The sequence below is a fragment of the Zonotrichia albicollis genome, chromosome 8 (assembly GCF_047830755.1).
Source record: "Zonotrichia albicollis isolate bZonAlb1 chromosome 8, bZonAlb1.hap1, whole genome shotgun sequence".
In the NCBI taxonomy this organism is placed as follows: Eukaryota; Metazoa; Chordata; class Aves; order Passeriformes; family Passerellidae; genus Zonotrichia; species Zonotrichia albicollis.
Window position 1 is genome coordinate 1,643,978 of NC_133826.1, and position 26,545 is coordinate 1,670,522.

A 26,545-nucleotide genomic window follows, 5' to 3' on the forward strand; every position below is an offset into this window, starting at 1 on the left:
GCCCCTTTGTGCATCCCAACCCAGCCCCATTCCCTGCTCGAATTCAGGCTCTGGGTTCAGCTGAGCAATGAAATCCATGCATCCCCACAAAGCAGCTCCAAACTTCCATGGATTATTAATGCTGTGTCCTAAATGCAGGCAGCAGTTCCAGCTGCAGCTGGGTATTGGAATCACTTTAAAGCCTTTAATGGGAATAATTGTGTCACACAGGGAATGCAGCTCCAGCCTCGGGGCAGAGTCCCCAGCACCCGCAGCACTCGGCCTCTGGAGCTCCTGCATTCAGGGATGTCCATAAATATGAGGCTCCTCATTTTAGAAGCAAAAGGTCACAAACCCTGAAGCTGCTTCCTGAGAAAATCCCATTTGTCCTAACAAACGCTGACACAGAGGAGTCATTCATGTATGTGGAGCTGTGAGCTCATACATGAATGAATGAAACGCAAAATATTCCCTCTTTTTTCTGACTTCTGGTGCAACATGAGCAGATTTACACAAAGCAATGGATAAACTTCGGGGATGATTTATTCAGAGCCCCATCTCCGAGGGGAAGGTGCAGCTGACAGAGGCAGTGGCTGCAGCTGGCCCTGGGTGGCATTGTCCTTTCCATAAGGTCACCACAAAACCCCAGCGTTGCATAAGGCACCACCACCAGCAGCAGCCTCCCAAACCCTCCCGAGGCTCGGGGAGGAATTCCTCCTATCCAAACACCATTCTCCCCATCCCACAGCCCCATGAAAGTGGAACCCACCGAGGGAGGCTGTGAATGGGGGCAATGGGGCTGCCCCTGCCCAGCCCCGCACACCGTGGGGCCGCATTCCTTACCCAGGAAGGTGTTGGAAATGTACTCGGACACTTGGTTGCCGGAGCGGCTCATCTCGGACAGGTGGGTGAGCTCCCGGTTCAGCATCCTCTTGAACTGCGAGGGGCAGAGCACAGAAAATGGCATTTTTACGGAATCCGCTCCCAAATCCGCGGCAGCAGCGCGGGAGACTCCCCCGGCACGCACAATTCCGGGGATATTTGGGATGGAGCCGGCGACAGATGGTTTCATTTCCACCCTGCTCGGCACCACCGGGACTGGGTATTTCTTTTCAGCCCACGGAATTAATTTTCCTCTGAAGATGCTCATTAGTTGCTACTGTCACAAACGAGGAGAGAACGCCTCAGATAAATCTCTCTGAAAGCTCAGATTTTTATCTCAGGTTGAGATTCCCCATCCCTAAACCTTCTTTTGTTCTGCATTTTCTAAATTTGCTCCATTTTGTATTAAAAGGCTGCATATTCAGAGGAGAAATATGCCCTAAATCTGGAGATCATACAGCAAAATGAGGGATTCAGGCATGATTCCCTCAGATATTCATGCTGGATCCTGCTGGTTTTATAATCCAGCATTTTCACTGCTGCATCATTTTAACCTGCAACACCGAATTCCCAAAAAAAATGACATCCACGGACTCTGCATGCACACTACAAAACACACAGAAATCAGCATTTTAAAAGCATATTTTCCTCACAGAGGCTTTCTCAGAGCAATACAGCACAAAAAAAAAAAAAAAAGCAGCCGTTAATAATTCGGTAATTAGCAATCCTTCAAGAATTAAACCCACCTTAATATAACCCCAAGACACAGATAACAAATAATTGGCTTCAGGCATTTTGGAAAGCTCCTGGCGAGCCAGCACAAATCCTCCGGGAGAAATCGCCGCTCCGATAGCAGAGGAGCCTTTCCCAACCCCAAAAATTCAGCGTTCATCCGAGGCGCAGCGCCCGCAGGCAGCGGCAGCCGCTAATCCCAGCCTGAACCGAGCCTGGCGGCGGCGCATCCTCCGGGCTGCCCGTGGGTGGGTGCGAGGGCTGCGAGCGGGAGTGCACAAAGGAGCGGGGAGGGATGGATGGAGGGATGGATGGGGAATGCACAAAGGAGCGGGGATGGATGGAGGGATGGATGGGGAATGCACAAAGGAGCGGGGAGGGATGGAGGGATGGATGGGGAATGCACAAAGGAGCGGGGATGGATGGAAGGATGCGCACGGAGCCGGCCGCGTGCCGGGATGGGGCTGGGAATGCGGGATGCGCTGGCAATCCGGGATGGGGCTGGGCAATCCGGGATGCTCTGGCAATCCGGGATGGGGCTGGGAATGCGGGATGCGCTGGCAATCCGGGATGCTCTGGCAATCCGGGATGGGGCTGGGAATGCGGGATGCTCTGGGAATCCGGGATGCTCTGGCAATCCGGGATGCTCTGGCAATCCGGGATGCTGCTGCTCGCTCAGCTCCTGGAGGGGCTCCCCGCTCGGCAGGAGCTCGGCTCAGCCGAGCCGCGCCCGGCAGGAGGGGATGCTGGTTTAGCCAGCCCCGCTAACACAGCCATGTTTTATGGGAAAATTAAAATGGAGGAAGCTCCGGGAATATTTAAATAAAGGGAAAAAGCAAGCAGCAGTCTCCTCTCCATTCCTGCTTTGCTTTAATCCTATTCCCTACAGGGAATTTCAAAGCATTCCCAGATGGATTTTGAAAAGCGTTTTCCACATTTTTGGTGTGATTGGGTTTTTCCTCCTCTGTGGTAAAAGGGTAAAATGCAGCAACGCAGCAAAATGTCCCTTTACAGACTGAAATACCCTTCAGATAAGGGTATAAAAAATAACCACCTTAAATCTGTAACTGTAATTCATAAATTCATACATTCATTCTTAAAAGAACGCATCTGTCATGTTCCTGCCCAAGGCAGGGGGAGGAACGAGATGAGCTTTAAGGTCCTTCCCAACCCCAGCCGTTCTATGATTCACAATCCAGATTTCAATATTTAATCAGTTCTGCAGTTTTTGTTTCAAACACACAAGCAATCCCTGCAGGAGGAAGCCGGAGCTGTCCTTGACACGGAACCCAAAGAAAATCCCCTTGTGCCGTGCTCCCAGCACGGGGTCAGTGGGGTGTGCAGCTCTCCCGCTGCTCAGGACGTCCTTGGCGATTGTGCTGGGAATGCAGCACATGCCAGCGGCCAGGATTCCCAAAATAAAAGGGCCAGCTTTGCTGTGAAAGCCTCTCCTGTCTCCAGCTGCCTTCCCAGCCCCTGCTGGGGTGGTGGCACGAGGCTGCCCCGCGTGCTGAGGGACACGTGAGGCGTGGGCACAGCCCGAAATCCTGGTCCTGCTCCCTCTGACAGCCCAGCCTGGGCAAGGCACGGCTCCAGAACCTCCAGATGGGATTCCAGCTCAACCTTTGGCCGTGTGGAGCACAGGGAGATGGGACCCATCTGCTCCTCTCCTGAAATTCAGGACTGGCAGAGCTGGGAAGCTGATGGCACCTCCCTTTCACCTGTGCAGCCCAAAGGTGGGGTGTGACCTGCTGGGACAATGCCACCTCTGTCCCTGCTGGGCCCTCCCACAGCAACCTGCCAGGGCCACAGAAACGTGGAATCCTGGAATGGCTTGGGTTGGAAAGAGCCTTAAATGCCACCCAGTGCCACCCCTGCCATGCCAGGGGCACTTCCCACTGTCCCAGGCTGCTCCAGCCCTGTCCAGCCTGGCCTTGGCACTGCCAGGGATCCAGGGGCAGCCACAGCTGCTCTGGGCACCTGTGCCAGGGCCTGCCCACCCTCACAGCCAGGAATTCCTTCCCAAAATCCCATCCAATCCTACTCTCACCATCACACTGTGAGACCTCACATTCCAGGTAAGACAAGTAGCTTAAATACGGGATACAGGAAGGATTGGGATGTGGAGGTTGGCATCCCATGAATACAGGAAGGATTGGGATTTGGAAGTTGGCATCCCATGGGTTACAGGAAGCATTGGGATGTGGAAGTTGGCATCCCATGAATACAGGAAGGATTGGGATGTGGAAGTTGGCATCCCATGGGATATGGACATCAGAGGGGTATGGAGGTTGGCATCCCATGGGATACAGGAAGGACATGGATTTGGAAGTTGGCATCCCATGGGATACAGGAAGGATCGGGATGTGAAGGTTGGCATCCCATGGGATACAGGAAGGACATGGATTTGGAAGTTGGCATCCCATGGGATACAGGAAGGACTGGGATGTGGAGGTTGGCATCCCATGGGATACAGGAAGGACATGGATTTGGAAGTTGGCATCCCATGGGATACAGGAAGGACATGGATTTGGAAGTTGGCATCCCATGGGTTACAGTAAGGATCGGGATGTGAAGCGTTCTGGCTGCCCAGGAACACATCCCTCAGCACTGTGCCGTGGATTTTGTCCCACAGGGTCCCCACTCCACCTCCTGCCAAGCACGAGGGACAAAACCCCTTTGAAGCTGCCCTGAAAAGGCTCGGGGAAGGAGCAGGAGGGGCAGCAGGGGTGGGAGCTCTGACCCCATCTCAGCTCCCGGAGACGCCCGTGCAGGGCAGCAGCAGCAGCAGCAGCAGCAGCAGCAGCAGCACGGGCACACGTGAGCCCTCCCTCCCTCCTCAGCCTGACAGCCCCGCATGTGCTGCACCATTTCCCTGCAGCCCAGCCTGCACGGGCACCGGGAAAGCGCCGTCAGCAGAGGATGACCACACAAACCACTTCTCATCGCCGGGCTTTGCTCACAATGGCCCCTTTCAGGCCGTGAGCCCCAGCGCTGCTGGACAAACAGCTGATAAAAATGTCTTTACCTCACGAGTGGCCTCAGCGAGCACAAAGGGGCGGCCGCTGCCTTCCCACAGAGGCACACAGCAACTGAGCGGCCGCCACAAGGTCACCCGAGGCATCTGCAACCCTCGGCATTCTCGTACCCCATCTGGAAGCAGCAATCTGCCCCTCACAGCCTTAATCTCCCTCACTTCCCCAGCCCTGTAATCAGCAGCTTTTATAAACACGGGCAGCAGAACCGCAGCACTGCGAGGGCCAACACCACTGTGTGATGGAATTCCCGCAGGATTTCCAAACTTTACCGGGATTTATCACCCCAAGCAGGATTTACTTTATCCCACACCCCCCTTCCAAACCCACCGAGGCACCCGGTGCTCCGAAAATTTTTGGGATTTTTCCCTCGCTGCCAGGAGCGGCGCTGCTTGCCGGGAATGGCTCTGCAGGGAGCAGCAGGCAGGGATCAATGCTTTATGTCATGTGCGACCCCCACGGAGCAATCCCGACCTTAAATCCCTGCGGCAGCCACGGGGAAAACGGACAGATTGCAGGGAGAGAGGAGAAATTCCAGCCGGAGCAAACCGGGGATCGGGGCTTTGGAGAGCGCCGCCCGCAATTACGGTACCGCGGTAATTACGGTAGTGCCCATTGCGGCACGGGGCCGGGCTGCTGTTTTCATTAATTTTCCTAATTAATAATCATCCTCGCGCCTTTTCCAAAGGAAAAATAGCACTGATAAACTCACCGAGAGATGGGAATTAGGAGTGTGGGGATGAGGAGGGGATGCTCACCCCAAATCCGGGGGGTTTCCCTTAAATGGGAGAAAATCAGGAAATGCTCAGCGCTCCCTTCCCTCCACCCCAAACTCCGGCCACAGGACCATACAATTAACACCTCTAACTGATGGGAGGAGTGCAGATAACACCAATAAGACCAAGCCCAGGGGCCATTTTCCATATCCAAGGGCACACCAACATTCCCAGCTGGTCTGGAAGCATCCAGGGCCCCAGCATCACTTGGAGCTTTCCTGGTTTGCCTGCTCTGAAGCGACTGCAGAACCCATCTGCACCAAATTAAGTCTCCCAGAATCGAATAATTCTTGGATTACCAGCAGTGACCCCGTTCCATGCATCCCCTGCTCCAGGGAATCCCAGCTCCCTCCCAGCCGTGGGTGCGGGTGGGAATTCCTCTGATTTCCAGTGGCAAAGTTGACTCCCAGCTCCCTCCTGCTCTGCCCACAGCAAACCCTCCCTGCTCAGGGCTCCTCCCCACCCGCGTTCCTCTGCTGAGCTCTGGTTCCACACACAGAAATCCTGGCAGAGGGGTCCTGGCAGGGTGGTGACGTTGGCACCAAGGGCATGGAGCCGCTTGGCAGCTTCCCTGTCACCCCTTCCTAACCAGATGTGCTTCGTTTTTATGCAGAGAAAGAGAGTTTGGCCTAATTTATGATCGAATTTGACAGATTTAGGGGCCCAACCATATTGGGGGGTTCAGGGTGACCCTGCCATGACCTTCCAGAGCCTGAAGGGGCTCCAGGAGAGCTGGAGAGGGACTGGGGACAGGGATGGAGGGACAGCACACAGGGAATGGCTGGAAGCTGAAAGAGGGTAGATTTAGATGGATATTGGGAAGGAATTCCTGGCTGGCATGGGATTCCCAGAGCAGCTGTGGCTGCCCCTGGATCCCTGGCAGTGCCCAAGGCCGGGCTGGACACTGGGGCTGGAGCACCTGGGACGGTGGGATGAGATGGGATTTGAGATCCCTCCCAACCCAAACCAGTCTGGGATTCCATGACATGACCCCAGTGGGGTTTAGGAAAACCCCCCTGATGATTTAGTGTGGAAATTCCCACTTTTGTGGCTCTTTATGGAAAGAACAACTCTGTTCCTCTCCCGGCACACATTGTTGTGTTGGAGAAGCACCCAGAGCCCTGCCAGCCCCACAGCGACTGCAGGGATGGATCCTGCTGCAATCCCTGCTCCCGTTCCCTCTGCAGTTTGGAGAGGCGCTGCTGGCGCAGCACAGGGAGGAGAATAAAGCCAGGAGCGGGGATGTGCTGCTGATGATGGAAACCCTTTGAAGCCGCTTTAGCCCAGCTGGGGCTCCCCGGGGCCAGGAGTCCTTATGCAAAGCGGCCACGGCAGGAGCTGAGGGCGGTGCGCAGATAAAAGAGCGGCGGGGATGCAGGAGAGCTCTGCAGAGAGGGATCCTGCCCCGCACTTTGATGCAGGAATCTCGCTGCGCATCTCCAGTGTTTACAAACTCAGTTCCCGACCCGCCCGTGTGACGCAGGGCTCCCGTCCCCAGCACATCCCAGCACAAAAGGGTTCGTGGGCACAGCGTGACTTTCGCTGAGGAATCCTCCCCATTAATTACCGGGTAATTAGCGCAGCCCCGGAGCCGCAATCAGACCTCGGTGGGGCTGCGTGGAGCGGCTCTTTCCCCGGGATTCCCGGGATTCGCGCCCCTCACCTGGCCGAGCCCCGTCGGAAATGATTTACACACAGGAGGGAAATTACTCACCCGAGCCATCGGGAGGGGGAAGGCTTTTGTCTGGGACCGGGATGGACGCGACACTCCGCTCCAGGTTAAAAAAAAATGCCATTAATGCCACCCCATGGAAGGGATATTTGTTGTTTGCCCAACCCTTTCTTCCTGACATCTCATTCCTCCAAACCAAACTGCTGGATTTTGGAATTGAGGAGCTTTTCTTCGAAAGTTTGGAAGCCAAGAGTTAAAATTCCTGTCTTGAAGCAGCATAACCCCGCTTATCTGTGTTTTCCTGCTGTTACATCACTTACAGAAAGGACCGTGGCAAACAGATTTGCAGCTGTCCTTGTTACTTCATAATTCCCATCGATTTTCCTTGCCAGGTACTCCATGGAGAATGATGGGAGGTGCATTTAATGCTTAAACAAGAAAAAAAAAAAAACAACCAAAAAACACGAGGTTGTTTCACACTAAACAACACAAAAAGAAAGTTTTCAGCCATATTTCAGTGCCTGGAGAAAAGTGGAATGGTTGCAGTCAACTATCAGTCATTAAAAAAATCAAATTTCTTTTGCAGCTCTTTCTAGTTGTTATTTCCTAAAACAATATCGCGTTTAATGCGCTAGAAACTCTTTTTAATGAGATACAAAGTACTATTTGTTTTTTGGGTTTTTTTTGTTTTCCCTTCAGCTGATTTTGGAAACCCAAAAGTAAACACAGGCTTATGAAATCTCCAATTTCACATCAAAGCAGCCTTGATTTATAGAGATGTTCAAAGGAAGACTTTAAAGGAGCAACATCATGACCAACTTGTTGGCCTGATGTTATTAGAATAATTTAGAAATCCACAATGTAAATGTTGATAAATAAATAGCAGGTTGCCATAAATCAGCATGTGGCTGCTCATGAAAGCGAGAACATCTATCTGATGTAGACAGAACAATATTCAGATTTTCCCCCCGTGAAGTTTAGCATTTCTGAGAGCGGCAGAACCTCCCTTGGGTGGGACGGGATTTACGCAACACGGGGCTTTAAAAAAAGTGATGAATTGGGAGCTGGAGCCGAGCGTTTGCAGCACTGGGGCATTTCCAGCTCGTTTCCAGCCAAATGAGACTCGAAATATGCAAATTGCTGCGAATGCCGGAAAGGAAAAGCTCCCAGCAGGAGCCTGCCCGAGGAGAGCGCCGGGGTTTGCGCTGCTCTGGCTGCGCTGCCGCCAGCCCGGATTGCTCCATTCCCGAGAGCTCCGGGTGTTACTCAGCGCTGAGGCAGGAAAATCCCCTCGGCCGCCGCGGGGAAGGGCTCGGGTCATGGAGAAAGCAGCGCCGAGCTTCCCTGAAAACCCGTGTGTCATGTGTGGGATGGGGCTGGCACCGGGAGAGATCCCCGAGTGCCCTGCGGGGCCGGATCTGCTGCTCCTGCTGCTCCCGGAGCCCCTGGATCCCGTCCATGGATCCCAGTCCCAATATTCAAAACCACTGCCCTGGATCCTGTCCATGGATCCCAGTCTCAATATTCCAACACCGCTGCCCTGGATCCCGTCCATGGATCCCAGTCCCAATATTCCAACACCACTGCCCTGGATCCCAATCCATGGATCCCAGTCTCAATATTCCAACACAGCTGCCCCTGGATCCCAATCCATGGATCCCAGTCTCAATATTCCAACACCACTGCCCTGGATCCCGTCCATGGATCCCAGTCTCAATATTCCAACACAGCTGCCCTGGATCCCAATCCATGGATCCCAATCCATGGATCCCAGTCTCAATATTCCAACACCACTGCCCTGGGATCCCGGTCCTGGAGTATCCAACACCACTGCCCTGGATCCCATCCATGGATCCCAATCCATGGATCCCAGTCCCAATATTCCAACACCACTGCCCTGGGATCCCGGTCCTGGAGAGTCCAACACCACTGCCCTGGATCCCAATCCATGGATCCCAGTCCCAATATTCCAACACCGCTGCCCTGGATCCCGTCCATGGATCCCAATCCTGCAGTGTCCAACACCACTGCCCTGGATCCCAGTCCATGGATCCCAGTCTCAATATTCCAACACCGCTGCCCTGGATCCCAGTCCTGGAGTATCCAACACCACTGCCCTGGATCCCAATCCATGGATCCCAGTCCTGGAGAATCCAACACCACTGCCCTGGATCCCAATCCGTGGATCCCAGTCTCAGTATTCCAACACCACTGCCCTGGATCCCATCCATGGATCCCAGTCCTGGAGAGTCCAACACCACTGCCCTGGGATCCCGGTCCTGGAGAATCCAACACCACTGCCCTGGATCCCAATCCATGGATCCCAGTCTCAATATTCAACACCACGGCCCTGGATCCAATCCATGGATCCCAGTCCTGGAGAGTCCAACACCACTGCCCTGGATCCAATCCATGGATCCCAATCCATGGATCATCTAACACCACTGCCCTGGAACCCAGCCTCAATATTCCAGCACCACTGCCTGTGGATCCCTGTCTCCAACACCCCTGCCCAAATCCTTGGGCTGGGATTCCCTTGGGATTGATGTGAAATAGCAGGACTGGCAGAGTTTAAGATTCCAGAGAAGCCCACCCTGGTCTGGGTTGGAAGGGACCTGGGAAACCATCTCATCTCCTTCCAGCCCTTCCACTGCTCCAGGCCCTGCCCAGCCTGGCCTTGGGCAGTGATTTCTCGCTGGGTGATGGCACAAAGGACAGATTGCTGCTCTCCTTGGGTGGAAGAACCCCAGCAGGGAGGTCTGGCCCAGTCTGAAGCTCTGGGATCCTTTGGAGGAAGCTCAGGAGGGTTTCTGCTCCATCCAAAATGTTTTCCCAATACCCAAAACAGATCTCTCCTACCCAATTCATTTGGCAGCTACATCTGGAGTGTGGAGCTCATCTGGTTGGGTTTTGTATGGATTTCCTCTCTGTCCCCCACTGAAAGGTGCATTTTACAGCACAAATGGCTCTGCTGGGAGGAAGGAGCACACAAAAGGCACATCCCAGGCCAGGGATGACTCCCCAGACCTGTCCCACCTTTCCCAGAGCTGCATGGTCAGTGCCACACCAATTCCTCATCCCAGCACTGCTTTTACTCTTCCCTCTGGGGAGAGGTGATAAACTGTCCGGTTTTCGGCTGTTTGAAGGGCCTGGAAAGGCCCGGGGTGGCCTTGGGGCAGCCCGCGTATCGAAGGACGAGAAGAGGCTTCAGTTCTTCTTTCGGTTTTTATGTTTATTAATTGTTTATCTAAAAGATTTTCTTTCGGCCCGACAGAGCTCTGCTCAGCAGCCAGCCATGAGCACACTGTGCTGCCCTCCGGACAGTCACCTATCTTTATACCCATGGTTATGTGTACAATATTTATCATTTTTCCCCAATACCATTTATTCTTATTGTCCGGTGCACTTTCAGTAATGACCAATCCCAAAGTGCCACCATCACCACAGAAGATGGAGGAGAAGAAGAAGAAGAAGAAGGACAGGACACGCCCCAATTCCTCCATCTCACTTCTCTAAACCCCCCTGTACAGAAATCCTAAACCCTGTGTTTCCCTCTCTAATTAACCAATCCCTTCACCATTCACCCCGGTGAAACCCTCCTATCCTCATACAGGTGTCGTCTCCTGTGTGGGATCAAAGTGCAGCCACCAGACACTTCTGGAACATTCCAGGACTCCCGAGCCCCCCAAGGGTGCTCTCGGTGACACCTCAGTCCTGAGGGGCTGAGATCCCACAATAAACAAAAGCAGAAACAGGCCGAGCACTGGCTCTGCAGGGTCACTTTTAGAGCTTCACCAGCTGGAAGAACGTTGGATGTGTGGGGAGCAAGAGGAGACCGGGGAGGAAGGGGAGCGGCTGAGAAGCAGCAGCAGCAAGCCCAGACCTCCAGCAGCTCGTGTGCTGCCACCAAGGTGACTCAAGAAAGCATCTGTGGCCCCGAGAGCGCTGCAGGAGCTGCAGATCTCAGCCCCACATCTTGTGTCAGTCACACCCCTGCAAACCACACGGGGCCTGGGTGCCAGAGGAAGCCAAGCGCTGCGTCAGGAGGGCCACAGAGCCAAGAGCCTCCCTGGCCCACAGAGCCTGCCCTGCTCCAGGGAATCCAGCTGGGATAGCCTGGATTGCACCCTCAGTCACAGAAAACACCCCCAAAATAACAACTAGCAGAGCGTTTGTCATTGAACAGGACAGCGATGCAATTAAACATGGGGTTTTGCTAATCGTATGAAGCAGCAATTTAAATTTAATTTAAATCTGAATCAAGCTCTGCAGTCATCATTTAGGCAAATCCAGCTGGGGTTTTACCTGAGTAGGAGAACAGGCTTTGGAAAATTCAAATAACTTTGTGCCCTGAGAAGACTTTTCCAAGATGCCTGTGTTGGAAAAAAAAAATAAATTCTGGCACCTCTGAATCAACAGAAGTTTGTTTTCTTCAGAAAACATGGGATAAAGAGGGAGTCCTGGGAAGAGGGCACTGAAAATCCAGGGAATAAGTTGGTGTAGCTCAGCAACCCCCCACAAATGCGGCAGCTGGTCCTGCCAAAATGAAAATGAGCCTAATGCAAGCATCAGACCCATACAGAAGGCACTAATTAATGGAGATAAAATTAAATGAAAACTCCTTCTCACACAGAGATAGGCAAATGCTCCTCAGAATCCTTTTGCTGCCGTTGGCCCAGCTGTGCTAAACCAGCAGCAAGGTGAGGCACTTCTGGTTTGTTTGCTTTAAGCCAGGCTTTAATCGGGGGAATCTCTCCCTCTCAGGGCTCTGAGGGTGAATCTCCATCCCAAACCATCTCCACAACTTGTCCTGCTTTGATAACTCGACGTCTTTCAATTCATTTCACTTCATGCAAATATTTGGATCAGCCCCGTGGAACACAACTGGGGAGAAAATGAGGAGTTTGGAGTCAGGCTGTCCCCAGAACCCCTCCAAAGCAGGGTGAGGATCAGCACTGCCCTGCAATCCTCCCCAGCTCCTCTGGGATGCCACCAGCATCCTTCACTCCACAGGGGACCCTGCTCCCCACATTTAGTCACTCTCCAGTGCTGCCCTCAGCTCGTGATTCATTTTGAACCTGCCTTTGAGCTACTATTTATTTAAGCCCCACCCTGACGTGTTATAACGTAAAAGTCTGAGAATGCTGAACTTATAAAACCTCATCACTTCCCAGGAACACCAGGATTGGGTAAAGGACACGCCAGAGGCTCCTGGGCACCGTTGTGGCTCAGAGCAGGGGTGACAGCTCCCCAAAAGGCTCCTGGGGAGGAGGATTTGAGCCAAAATCCTGCTGCAAACGCCTTGATCTCTGCACCAGCCGTGGCCAAGGGATCCCCCTTGGATGGGGTTTTCCACAACATCCCAGAAGATGGGAAAGCATCCAGCAGTCAAAATCCTTTGCTCCAGGAGGGGATCCCAGATGGTGACACTGTCTCCCAATCCCCACACATCCCACAGCCAATGCTGCAGCTCTCCAATATTTCAATTTTTTTTAGTATATGAAGCAGTTTAACCAATATATCGGGACAGACACCCCAGAGGGCTGGCAAGGACGAAATATCCCATAATTAATTATGTATGGCCCCAATATTCCACCCTGCTTTTGGGGCATATCTGACACCCCCAGAATGATTTACTTCAGAGGGCAAGAAGCACGGCAGAGGACGCAGAGACAGCCACCCCAAAGTCCATTTACGATGGTGATGACACCGACACGCAGGAGCTGACTGGGAGCCAGCTCCCCAAATCCCTGGGGGTGCCGGCGTGGGTCAGAGCCAGCACCCAGCGCTGTTCGCTCCTGCTCCAGCAGCTTTCCTGGCAGCTCCCGCTCACCCCTCCGACCGCCGCTGTTCAAGCCCCGCTCCGCAGCGCCGGTGCCCTGTGTTATAGCGCAAGGACATCCCAACAGGGACAAGACCACCCCGAGATGGGGGAACACCCCAAAATCATCCAGACGCAGCTCCTACCTCCTGCAGCATGCCGCCGGCGCGGGTCCTGCTTGCAGCGCGGCTGCCCGGCCACGGAAGGGTTAAAGAGCGACGTCAAAGCGGCGCGGGGAGCGCGGGGCGCTGCGGGAGCGCGCAGCGGGAGCGCGCCCGGCGCGGCCCCGCCGGCCCGGCCCGGCTCGGAGCGCTCCGGATCCCGGGAATGCCGGCACGGCGCGGGGCTCAGTGACTCATCCCGCCGTGCAAAAACAGCAGACCTGGAAGCGTCTTTGTTCCGCCGGCTGCCGCAGCGAACAAACCTCTCTTTGTGCGGCGATTAAACAAAGGAAGTCGCAGCGCAAAGCCAGGGCAAGACTAAACAGCCCGGCACCACTTAAGGGAAACATCACGTAGCAAGGGGACAGGGCCGGGGGCTGCGGGGCTGGGGACGCTGTGCAGCCCGGCACATCCACCGCTGGCACCGGCAGCTCACGTCCGTGGCCAGATGTTTATTGAGCCACCCTCTCCCGAAAGCGAGGGGCGGCCTTGCTCCGCTTTTCCGCCCGAAATGCCCTTTGAAATCCCAGCAAAACCAGATCGGTTGTGTTGTTTATCTTGCGGCTCGCAAGAGAGAGAGGAACACACGGAGCAGTTGTGCTGCTGTCCCGGGCCGCTGGCTGGACAAGGCTGGAGTGATCCAGCGCTTGGGAATAACAGAAACATCTTTAAGAGCTGCAGTAAGAGAGTTTAAGGATTTGCAAGGAAGAGTCCTCCTAGTAACAGTTTGGGTAGAGCCAAGGGGGTTTGCAAAGTCATGAGAGGACACCACTCACACTCTGCCTATTTAAACTTAGAATATCCCCAGAGAGCAGAATTCTGTTCTCTGGACTCCATGGACTGCAGAAAGCTCTGAATTAAGGTCTAATTTAAGGAGAGGCAGAGGTGCAGCTCAGGTCCATGCAGGTATCTCTGTTTGGGCTGCACAGACAGGCAGCACTGCAGGAACAATCTCTCCATCCCTCCATTTCATGAGGTGATGGCCCCATAAAAACCTGGAGCTGGCAAGGCCAGCATTTCAGCTGGGAAAAAGGCCCGCTCCTTCTGATGGTCCATGGGATGCACTGAGCACATCCTGCCCCAGATCCAAATTAGGGACTAGAGCAGGTCCCATCTGCAGCAAAGTGAGGCTAAGGACAGCTGCCTAATGCCAGGACAGAAAATAGCCCCTTTTTATCATCACTGACTCACAAACCCCTCTGACACAGCAGCTGCCTGAGCTGGAAGCTGGACATGGTGATAAATGCAGGAAAAACTGAGTATATGTGTAGGAATAATGTAAATAAGGGTGGCTGGGTCTCTCAAGCAGCACTGAGTGCCTGCAGAGCTCCTTCCAGGTTATTCTGTGTCAGCGCAAAGTGCAGGGCCCTATATGTTAGGAATGTTAGGAAACTCAGCGTTAGGAAAACAAACCCTTCGTGGCAGCTGCAAACAGGTATTTTTGCAGGTTGTTATTTTTTTTTCCCTCTAAACTAGCAAGACAAGAGCGCTGTGCACGGTTAGTTGTGCAGAGCTCCGGGCTGCCCTGCGCTGGAAGTGCCTCGGTGCCAGCATCAGAGGGAGCAGCGTTCCCTCCCTCCCTCCCTCGCTGCCAGCTTTCCGCGGGTGGCACTGCAGGGTGGCACTGCAGGGTGGCACTGCAGGGTGGCACTGCAGGGTCCCCGCTGCCCGGGCCAGCGCAGCTCCCCCGAGCTCAGCCGCTCTCTCCCGGCGGTAGCTCCCGCTAAACGAGCAATACGCACATGTTTGGAGCGCTGCCTTCCGAACCCCATCAGCTCAAAGCGCGGCTGCCGTCCCGCATGGCTCTGCCCCCTCCGCTGCCTCCTCTTATTTTATTTTTGCCGCAGCGCTCCCGAGAATCCCCCTGCGCGCACGGATGCCGAGAGCCTCCCTCTCTCTGCCCCTCTCGGCGCTGTTGTTGCAACTCTGGGTTTTCTAAACTACGTCTGTCAGGAAGGAGACAGGAAATTCGAGTCACACTTGCAACAGCTGTGCCATGCCTACTATCAGGCTCAAATGACGTAGTTTGGCTGGGGTGGCGCGGGGCCAGGAACCGGCGAGAGCGGAGGTCAGGAAGATAGGTCAGTGTTTATTCTGCTGCTGCGCTTGGGAGCATGCCGAGCCGATTTGCTTTCTTCCTATCTAGACTGTTTCTCTTTCCGTTTTTTCTTTAATAATGCGCAGCCCAAGCATCCTGTTTTCAAAACATCTGCCGGCTCTGCTGCTGGCCGGTGACAAATGGAGATGCTCGGAGCATGGGACGGGATGCTCGGAGCGGGGCAGGGCGCCTGAGCCTCCTCACCCCCGGAGGTGCAGCAGCGACCCAGCGCTGCCAGAGCCCGCACCTTGTCTGCCACCAAACCCCCAAAAAGCCGCAAATCCCCTGAATCGCCAGGCACTGAAACCGAACCTTCCGACCCGAACCGTGCCCCGTGATTTGTGACAACGTTTACAGCTCCACAGCAAAGGCAGGCGAGGTGTGAGGCCATTTTATGCTTCTCTTTCGCAGCTGAAAACTGTGAAACTGGAAGTTGACCAAAAAAGCGCAGACATTTCAGAAACGGGTTATGAAAGAACAAAGTTTCAGGAAGTTTTTCTCGAGCCAGCTGCGAGCCATCTGCACCCCGAGTAATCGCAGCTTTAAAGTGCTACAAAAGCAATTTAGTTTCACCTTCGCGAGGCCAGATTTGTCAGTCAGCAAAAAAAAAAAAAAAAGTAACCTCAAATTGAAGGGCGCCGTGTGTTCACACTGGAGGTGCAGCCTGAACCCTCCTCAACTTTCATCCAGGGTTCGCTCAACACAAACTCAAACGAATAAAATGATATTTCTTTCTTGGAAGCTCGGACTGTAAAACTTTTACTGCTTCCTTTGCCCTTGCACATCGTGGTAATCACTACCAGAAGAGGAAGCTGAAACACTGGATTTCTTTGCTCAACTTTTTCCCATAAATTCAGTTTCTGATTGCAGTCATTTCCAATAAGCAAAAAAACTCAAACCAAAGACATCAGGGTGGTGCAGAATTGGGTTTAAAACTGGGCAAGGCCGTGGATGCGACGGGCGCTGGGTTGGGAATTTGTGAGTGTGACAATTCCAGCGGGCACGGCGGGGCTGGAAGCGCTGTCTGGGAGCGCTGGAAGGGGCAGGCGCGGGCCGGGAGCTGCCAGGCTGGCCCGGGGCTGTGCCCGAGGCTGTGCCCGGCTCCGTGCCCGAGGCCGTGCCCGGCTCCGGGAGATGCTGGAGCAGGCTGGGCTCAGGAGGGCTGGAGCACCAACTCCCACAAGTTGCTCAGAACTCGCGCTTTGCCCTCTGCCGCCTGTCAGGACACTCGTGGCTCTCTGCTCTCCCCCTGCTCCCCTGAATTTAAACAGCAAGGACTTTTCTTGCTTTACTTCAGCACTTTATTCTGTGCGGAGAACCTCTCAATTCCCCTCTGGCTCCCAGGAAAGCTCCGCGGAGCAGCAGCCCCAGAGCTGAGTCCCTGTCACCATCCCTGCCTGCCCACCCTCACCATGTGCTGCCAAGCGGTGCCAGCCCAGCGCATTAAAATCAAATTAAAACGTCACCGAAAGCCAAAACAGCCGTAAAACACCGGACCCACAATGTTTACAGTTCGCCGTTATTATTATTAAGCAATGAAGTTAATTGACTTCTGGCGTGGTGATTTGCTAAACGCGGGCGTTTGCAGAGTGTTCCTGCTCATATCGGCTCCAAGGGACCGGCGCTAATTGAAACCTCTTTAATTATCGGAAATGAGCCTGCGGCAGCCATAGGGCTCTCCACCGCGGATCGCGCCCCCCAGACTGTCCCGGATCGTTCTCCCCGATCCATCCCGGATGGTTCTCCCTGATCCATCCCGGATCCATCCCGGATCGCTCTCCCAGAACCATCCCAGATCCATCCCGGATCGTTCTCCCCGATCCATCCCGGATGGTTCTCCCCGATCTATCCCGGATCACTCTCCCAGATCCATCTCGGATCCATCCCGGATCGCTCTCCCCGTTCCATCTCGGATCCATCCCGGATCGCTCTCCCCGCTCCATCCCGGATCCATCCCGGATCGCTCCGCACGCCACCCGCCGCGCGTTCTCCCTGCACGCGTCTCACGGGGGAACGTGCAGTCCCTTCACCGTAACTAACTCGGAGCTGCTGTCCTGGACAGACGCGAGGCCGGGCCGGGATCAGGCTCAGAGCCCCGCTCCTCTCGGCACCCCCGTCCCGCATCCCGGTGCCGCACGTGGGCTCACCTTGTTGGATGCCATCTCGCTGACGGAGCGGTAGGTTTGGATGGTCTCCAGCTGATCCAGGCACCAGTCGAGCTCCTCCAGCGTCTCCATGGCCAGCTTCTGGTAGGGCTCCTCTGCGAAGAGGCACACGGACATGTAGTCGGGCTGGCGCTGCGGCCGCCTGTCCATGGCGGGGCCGCCCGAGCCGCCGCCAGCGCTGCCGGAGGTGCCGCTCCGCTCCCTCATCACGCGGCCGCCGCTGCGCTGCCCCGGCCGCCGCCAGCGAGTCCCCGCCCGCCGCCGGCCCGGCCCGGCCCGCCCCGGCCCGGCCCCCGCCGCTGGGGGAACCGAGCGCCCCCCGGGCAGGGCAGGGCAGGGCTGCGGCTGGGGAGCGTCACCGCGGCCCCCCCGCCCCGCCTGCTGCTGCGGGATCGGCCTCCCCCGCCGCCCGCGGGATGCTGCTCCTGTTGCTGAGCCAGCCCCGCTCCGCGCCGCAGCCACAGCCTGCTCCCCGACAGCGCTGAACCCCATCAGCCCTGCTCCCCATTAGTTCTGCTCCCCAGCAGCCTGCTCCCCGACAGCCCTGAACCCGAGAGCTCTCCTCCCCAACAGCCCTGAACCCCATTAATCCTGCTCTCCAAGAGCTCTGCTCCCCAACAGCCTGATCCCCATTAGCCCTGCATCGCATCAGCCCTGCTCTCGAACAGACCTGAACCCCAACAGCGCTGAACCCCATCAGCCCTGCTCTCCAAGAGTTTTGCTACCCACATCCCTGCACCCCAACCCTTCCTGATGCTGCTCCCCACATCCACCAGCTCTGCTCCCCAACCCCTCCAGCCCTGCTTCTTAACCTCACCAAGTCTCACTCCCCACCAGCTCTGCTCCCCAGCCCTGCCAGGTCCCACTTCCCACTCCTGCCTCTGCTCCCCACTCCTGGTCCCATTCCCCACTCCAGGTCCCATTCCCCACTCCAGGTCCCATTCCCCACTCCTGACTCCATTCCCCACTCCTGACTCCATTCCCCACTCCTGATCCCATTCCCCACTCCAGGTCCCATTCCCCACTCCTGATCCCACTCCCCACTCCTGGTCCCACTCCCCACTCCTGGTCCCATTCCCCACTCCTGGTCCCATTCCCCACTCCTGATCCCATTCCCCACTCCTGCTCTCATTCCCCACTCCTGGCCCTGCTCCCCACTCCTGGTCCCATTCCCCACTCCTGGTCCCATTCCCCACTCCTGACTCCATTCCTCACTCCTGATCCCATTCCCCACTCCTGGTCCCACTCCCCACTCCTGGTCCCATTCCCCACTCCTGACTCCATTCCTCACTCCTGATCCCATTCCCCACTCCAGGTCCCACTCCCCACTCCTGGTCTCATTCATTCCCCACTCCTGGCCCTGCTCCCCACTCCCAATCCCACTCCCCACTCCTGGCCCTGCTCCCTGTCCCTCCTGGCTCCCCAGCTCTGCTGGCTTTGTCCCCATCAGCCCCCTGCTCCCCAGCAGAGCCTGCACCCCAAACCCACCGTCCCTGCTCCCCGAGCTCTCCCAGCCCTGCCAGCAGGACACTCCCCAGCAGCTCTGGGGTAAAAGCTGAGCTTTCCACAAGCGGATACAGTGAATCATAAAATCTCCCCATGAATGTAACTGCTTCTCATAATCCCGGTAACATATGCTCATCCCATAAATCTGTCAGGGCTGATGGATTCAGCGTTCCTACGGGCAGGTACCAGTGACATCACAGGGCAGGATTGCTCAGACACACTCAGGAGCTGAGCCAGAGCCCCAGCCCTGTCCCCCTGCCCTCCCTGCCTCGTGTCCCTCGTGTCCCTCGCGTCCCTGGTGTCCCTGGTGTCCCTGGTGTCCCTCGTGTCCCTGGTGTCCCTGGTGTCCCTGGTGTCCCTGGTGTCCCTGGTGTCCCTGGTGTCCCTCGTGTCCTTGGTGTCCCTGGTGTCCCTCGTGTCCCTGGTGTCCCTCGTGTCCCTCGTGTCCCTGGTGTCCCTGGTGTCCCTCGTGTCCCTCGTGTCCCTCGTGTCCCTGGTGTCCCAGTGTCCCCAGGGAAGGAGCTGCACCCCGTGCTGCTGTCTCTTCCCAAGGACAGATCCTCTCTGTCACTCACCACATCAATAAAGCAGCATTGGAGAGGGACCTGCCATCAAACGACTGAGAATAAACAGAAAATAAACCCTGCCAAAGGTAACTCAGCAATAAACCTGGCACAGACACCTTTGGAAGGTTTGGTGAATCCAAATCTCTGTGGCATTGGAAGTTAATGGGGTTTTTTCTGTGCCTGCAGAGCTTCAAATGTTCAAAGTTCTCTCATTCCTGCCTAATCACAAAGCAGGTGAAAATAGCCAAAATCACACAAAGCTCAGTATATTCTCCTTTCTCCCATGAGAAATTCCCATTGCCATCAAGGGAATTTCTCCCATTCCCTCTCAACTATTTTTTTCCTGTAAATTAGTTGACCCAGGAGGACTCAAACCACTTGTTGCAGAAAACGTTGGGATTGATAAAACCAGCACAGGTAAAATAAGTTTAGGAAGAGCAAGAAACCCATCTCAGCCAAACTAAACCCCACACGTTTAAATCAAACCCTGCCTTCTCCTGCCCTGAGACTCCTCAGGAAGCACAGCCACGGCATGTGTGCATTCCTGGAGGAGGAGAAGGAACAGGTTCGCAGGGGCTCTGACACCAGACCCTAATTTTAGCCTTGCCCAGGTCTGCAGGACCCGCTGCCACTGTCACTTCACTTCCAAACTTCACCTCAGAAAGAGCCATCAGGGAAGGCAGGACCCAGAACAGAAATCTGCTCTTGATATTGAAGGACTCCCATTCCCCAGAGCTGATATTCACGATATTCCTTTACTCTGTAATCTGAGTCTTATGTAATAAAAGGAAAAAAAAAAAAAAAAAAACTAAAACAAGCAAAACTATATTAGGGATATTGAGATGAATTAGGAAACTTGAGGGTTTAGGGGGTTTGGCTGTAAGTATTTTTTATTTATTTTTGGGTTTCAGAAGATGAGCTAAATAAAGAGCGACTATTTTACACATTTGCAATGTTCTCTGGCATTTTTAGCAGGACCCTCCTTCCCTCGGTTTCTGCCTCCCTGCTTCATCCCTGGGAGGTTTCCTGGGAGAGCAGGGATCCCTCCATGGTTAATTCATGCAGAACACTGACACTTGCTAAGCCTTGGCACTGAAACCACTGAGAGCCCAATGGGTTCACGATTTAAACTGGGATATTTTGAAAACGGCCCCCTAAGATACCTCCAGTCATTTCAATGGCAAAGACTCAATAAAGTGAGAGCAAACAGCTCTTGCTAAGGATCATTTCAAGGGAAAACTATGAGTTCTGCTGCTGTTCCAGGGCAGAAATGGATTTTAAAAAGCACCATTCACATTTTTCTTTCAGAATTTGCATTTTTCCTGACACCGGCCAGCCTGCCCACAGCTCCCTCTGGCCTTGGCACCCAGTGAGATGCAGCACCTGCATCCCTGTGCAGCTCTTCTTGGTGTTTTTGGCTTTTGACTCATCCCAATCCTTTATTTTTCACTCATTTTCTCAAGTGAGCAGCCTGGTGCACCGATGCCTGCAGGTGTGTGCCCTCCGTGGTCAGCGGGCAGTCATTTCTGAACGGGCTGCCTTGGCAGGGCCAGCAGGGACGTCACATTCCCTCTCATTTCACAGAACCACACGGGCCAGTGGAGAAGAGTCACTGTCGTGGCCCACGGCAGGAAGAGGGCCCAGCTCAGCCCTTCTCAGAAACTCAGAGCTGTCCCTGAAGGCACCGAGTGACGCAGCCTGAGCCCAGCACCCCGGAAACCCCAGCTCTTATCAAACCAGCCCTCCCTGCCTGTGTGCAGCTGCACGAGCTCCCTCTGATGAACCTGGCGATATTTACCAATAAATTGTGAAAGCAGGGGCTACAGTCCCACTCCTAAGGCTAAATTTGCTTTTAGAACCAGCATGTGAAATGAAAATATACCCTCCAAGTCCCCCGTGAAGTATTTTAAGATCCACAGCTACCCCAGAATAACAGCCAGATATAGAATCCATTAGGAGTTGCTCTTCTACCAATCTAAAAGCTTTGTGTGGGAATGATCTTAAAATAACAAATATTTGCTGGCTTTCCTCATATTTAATGTTCATGGATACCAAAGAATGGTTTGAGTTGGGTGGGAATTTAAATCCCACCCAGTTCCACCCACGGGCAGGGACACCTTCCACTGTCACAGAGTGCTCCAGCCCTGTCCAACCTGGCCTGGGACACTTCCAAGGATCCATTAGGAGTTGCTCTTCTACCAATCTAAAAGCCTTGTGTGGGAATGATCTTAAAATAACAAATATTTTCTGGCTTTCCTCATATTTAATGTTCATGGATACCAAAGAATGGTTTGAGTTGGGTGGGAATTTAAATCCCACCCAGTTCCACCCATGGGCAGGGACACCTTCCACTGTCACAGAGTGCTCCAGCCCTGTCCAACCTGGCCTGGGACACTTTCAAGGATCCATTAGGAGTTGCTCTTCTACCAATCTAAAAGCTTTGTGTGGGAATGATCTTAAAATAACAAATATTTTCTGGCTTTCCTCATATTTAATGTTCATGGATACCAGAGAATGGTTTGAGTTGGGTGGGAATTTAAATCCCACCCAGTTCCACCCACGGGCAGGGACACCTTCCACTGTCACAGAGTGCTCCAGCCCTGTCCAACCTGGCCTGGGACACTTCCAAGGATCCATGGGCAGCCACAGCTTCTGGGTGAAATCCATTCCAGGGCCTCACATGGGACAATTCCTTCCCAATATCCCATCTAATTCCATTCTCTAGCGGTGGGAGCCATTCCCTGTGTGCTGTCCCTCCATGCCCTGTCCCCTGTCCCTCTCCAGCTCTCTCAGAGCCACTTGAGGCCCTGGCAGGGGCTCTCAGGAGCCTTCTCCTGTCCAGGCTGGCCGTCCCCAGCTCTCCCAGGCTGGCTCCAGAGCAGAGGACAGGCATGAAGTGCCCTGGGATCCTCTCCCTGAGTGATATCTGCTGTTGCTACAGCGACTCCCACAAACAGTAAACACAAGTTTAGATGCTCCGTGAGTTGTTCTTTCCCTGAACCCAACGTGAGCGTCCCACTGACATCAGCAGAGCGACTCCCCCTGCCAGAAACTGTCCCGAGGCCCAGGGACAGTGGCTGACTTCCATCACCTTCCTGGTACAGCCGAGGCACATGGGCACTTTGGAAACACTGCTGCCATTTCGGGATGGGGCTCCTGGAACACTTCAGGACGCATCTTCAACCATCTCACATTTCAGTTTATATTTGGGGGTTGCATAAGCCAAACCCGTAAATGACAGCGGAGCTTTGGTCATGTTTGCTGGGCTGAACTCATCGCTGACACAGAACAGGGAAGTGAGGAGCAACAAGAGGAGTTTCAGTTTTTGAGTCCTGCCCGGTGTTTACGCAGGAGGGCTGGGGCTGGTGGCACTCCAGCAGAACTGAGGTGACATTTCCTCACAAGAGCTGAGCTGCTGCCAGTCCCTGCGAGGACAGAGGCAGCCCTCGCCTCGTGCTTCTCTGCTGGCACTGGGAATGCTCCAACGTCCTGAAATGCAGCACCTCTGCAGCGCCAGGATTCTGCAAAAACTGCATTTTTTGGTAGGTTTTGCCATCTGCTCCTTTGCCAGCTCTGCAAGGTGACGGAACACACGGAATCTCTCCCTGCAGACGTGACTTAGCAGCCCCTTTTTAGAGGCTTTTTCCCACTCACTGACATTTCTGTGCTCTCTTGTTCTCACACAATTGTTTAGGTTGGAAAATCCTTCTCAGATACCCAGTCCAACCATTCCCAGCATTGCTAAGGCCACCACTGACCCACATCCCCAGGTGCCACATCCACAGGAATTTTAAATCCCTCCAGGGATGGGAAGTCCTGGGCAGCTGTGCCAGTGCTGGACAGCCCTTCCAGGAAGGAATATTCCCAAATATCCAATCTAAACCTCCCCTGGCCCAGCCTGGGGCTGTTCCCTCTGCTCCTGTCCCTGTTCCCTGGAGCAGATCCCAAACCCCTCCTGGCAGGAGCTGTGCAGAGCCAAAGGGCCCCTGAGCCTCCTTTGCTCCAGGTGAGCCCTGCCCAGCTCCCTCAGGGATTCTGCAGCCCCTGCCCGGCTCCCTCAGGGATTCTGCAGCCCCTTCCAGCTCCTCAGGGATTCTGCAGCCCCTGCCCAGCTCCCTCAGGGATTCTGCAGCCCCTTCCAGCTCCCTCAGGGATTCTGCAGCCCCTGCCCGGCTCCTCAGGGATTCTGCAGCCCCTGCCCAGCTCCTCAGGGATTCTGCAGCCCCTGCCCAGCTCCCTCAGGGATTCTGCAGCCCCTTCCAGCTCCTCAGGGATTCTGCAGCCCCTGCCCAGCTCCTCAGGGATTCTGCAGCCCCTGCCCGGCTCCTCAGGGATTCTGCAGCCCCTGCCCAGCTCCCTCAGGGATTCTGCAGCCCCTTCCAGCTCCTCAGCTGCTCCAGATCCTTCTCCAGCTCCATTCTCTGCCCTGGACATGCTCCAGCTCCTTCAGTGTCCTTTATGTCATGAGGGGCCCAAAAGTGACCCCAGGATTTGAGGTGTGGCCTCACCAGTGCTGGGTACAGGGGGAAAGGTGAGAGCTGCTCATCCAGATGGACTTGAGGCCTTTTTTCACTCTTGAATACTCAGAAAGTGAGAGGTTTTGGGGAACATCCTCTTTTCTGGGAGTAGTTCAGTGCAAGGACAAGCACACGCTTCACCCATGTCACAGACGGGAAGGGGATTAATGGGATGAACTCCCACCCTTGGCTGCCCCCAAAGCCCATCTGTGCCATCCTGCTCCCAGCACAGCTCCGGCCCCTCAGGCCTGCAGGCATCTCAGCACGAGGCCAACATTATCTGCAGCTGCAGAGTTCCTCCCTTCACCCACAAACTGTCGCCATCGTGTCCCCAAGTGCCACAGCCAGGCAGGAGGGATTGGTGGCTTTGCCCTCGACTGACGCAGGAGGTGAACCCAGCCAGGAAACATTTTGAAAAGAGATCCAAATGCCAGAATTTCAAGTGGGGTTTATTTTCTCTCTCCTGATTCCCTCATGATTCCCTCTTGTCACCCCAGTCCTGATCAATAAAAGCATTAGGACTTCTGGAGGGAAGTGCAAAGGCTGTAAAGCCACAAGAGTTTTAAGGACAAAACACCACATCCCAAGCAGGTGAATTAAAAGCTTGGGGAGAAGTTGCAGTTCCTTTTCCAGCTGCCAAACCCCTCAGTTTTCCATAATCCAGGAGGAATATTCCCAGTGGGATTGAGTTGTGAACAGATTGTCCAATCTGGTGGATAAAAAATGTTGAAGACAAATTTTTGCCAACATCCTTTCAAACTCAGCTCTCCTTAACTGTTAAAGATCAAACTGTGGGCTCGCTGTACTGGTAAAAGTCTCCATTTCTACTTCTGCAAGGAAAAAGAAGAATTCCTTCTATTGGATCACAACTTTCCTTGTAAACCTTGGGAATGTGGAGCTTAAGACTTAAAAAAAAACCCCTAAAAACTCTGATAGACTCTGCCAAAAATTCCAAGAGGAACTTTCACAGGGAAGGTTAAAAGCAGCTTCCAGCAGTTTTCCCGACTTCACTCAGTCTATCCATCCTGTTCCACATGTTTACAGTGCCATAAGACATCTTCTAAGTTATTTACTCTTCATTTCATCCTGGCTGCAATAAATTGGGACTATTTATAAAGTTCTTCAGTGTTTGGGGCCGTCCTTCCCAGCCCAAGCTCCAGCTGCCTTTGAAGCAACAACAGCTGAGACTCGAGGTCACCAAAGTAATTTTCCAGTGATTCCAAATGATTTAATAAAATATTATCACTCTATCTAAACCCTACCTCAACAATTCAGACTCAGGATAAAATCTGTTCCTCTAAAAGGAAAATAAATAAGAGCAGTTGCTCCCTTTTGCCTGGGAAAAGTTTTGATGCTGGATTTATTCCCAAATCCAGGGTGTAGAACATGGCACTGAAATGCTCCCATAATGTTGGACAAGCTGGTAAAATTCCACAAGAGCTAAAGCACATAAACACTCATAAACCTCCAAAGATGAAAATCCAAGTGTTACAGGGGGGAATGGTTCCTTCCCTCCAGGAGTGACAGGGAATTGGGTGAAGAGGGAGCAGATTTGGGAACCTGAGCTCTTCCTCCGTGGCTCCTGGGTGAGATGAGGATTTTGGAGTCCTGGTGGACATGAATGGCCAGGTGGAAATGTTGATCCTGGTGCATGAAAACTCTGCTGTAGGAAAAGCCTGACAGCACAGTCCCAGACCCCCAGCTGGAAGATGCATTAAGGAAACAACTTTAAAAACATCCCTAATTCCCAGGTGAAGCCATAGGGCGCAAGCCCAGAGTTTGCAGTCATCAGAGGATCTTAAACCACCCCACTTTTAATTATTCTCTGTTTATGACAGATTATCCCAACTGTTGTCATTACTGCAGATGACACAAAGGATTGGGGAGAGCAGGCAGATGCTGGAGCAGATCATATGGATGGCAGATGATTATTTGGGAGCTGATAGAGCTCATTAATGTCACTGAAGGCCTCATTTGCATCCCTCACTCCTTGGCTGCTCATGACTAAGAGCTCGTGTGGGGGGAAAGTGGGAGAGGGCTCCTCTGGGGGAGAGTCCATCCCAACTGATCCTGCAGCTGATCCCACCTGGAAACTGTGGGATCTTAACTCCTGGGGCAGGGGAGAGGGCAGGAAAAGGGAGGAGAGAGAAGAGGGAGAGGAGAAAGGGAAGGAGAAGGAAATGGAAAAGAGATGGGGAGAGAAGGAGAAAGAGTAGAAGGAGAAAGAGGAGAAAATGAGAAGAAGGAGAAGAAAAAGAAAGAGAAGGAGAAAGAAGGAGAAGGAGAAAGAAGGAGGAGAAGGAGATAGAGAAGAGGTGTGGAAGGAGGAGAAGGAGGAGAAGGAGAAGGAGAAGGAGAAGGAGAAGGAGAAGGAGAAGGAGAAGGAGAAGGAGAAGGAGAAGGAGAAGGAGAAGGAGAAGGAGAAGGAGAAGGAGAAGGAGAAGGAGAAGGAGAAGGAGAAGGAGAAGGAGAAGGAGAAGGAGAAGGAGAAGGAGAAGGGTGCTCTGAGTGATTTACCAAGGCACTCATGGCCATGGCTCAGATAAAAGTCCCACAGATCCCTCTCATTCCCCAAAAGAAAATGGCTATTTCACCTCCCCAACACGAGGTTCATTAGCAGGAATATCACCCCACT

The 26,545-nt window shown here is 53.9% G+C and overlaps 1 protein-coding gene across 7 annotated transcripts in view; it reads right to left on the reverse strand.

Annotated features, from left to right (window-relative positions):
* Positions 1 to 26,545, reverse strand: part of PDE4B (phosphodiesterase 4B) — a 199,378-nt gene that overhangs the window by 11,014 nt on the left and 161,819 nt on the right. For 4 of the 7 annotated variants that reach the window (XM_074545604.1, XM_074545605.1, XM_074545607.1 and 1 more), the window contains 2 exons: positions 17,304 to 17,416; positions 823 to 916 (listed from right to left, as the gene is read on the reverse strand). In XM_074545604.1, coding sequence (XP_074401705.1) covers positions 823 to 916; positions 17,304 to 17,416 — 207 coding nt within the window. Of the gene's footprint in view, positions 1 to 822; positions 917 to 1,607; positions 2,159 to 13,043; positions 13,076 to 14,800; positions 15,317 to 17,303; positions 17,417 to 26,545 lie in introns of those variants that run through there. The other 3 variants (XM_074545610.1, XM_074545611.1, XM_074545609.1) reach the window with 3 other exon arrangements.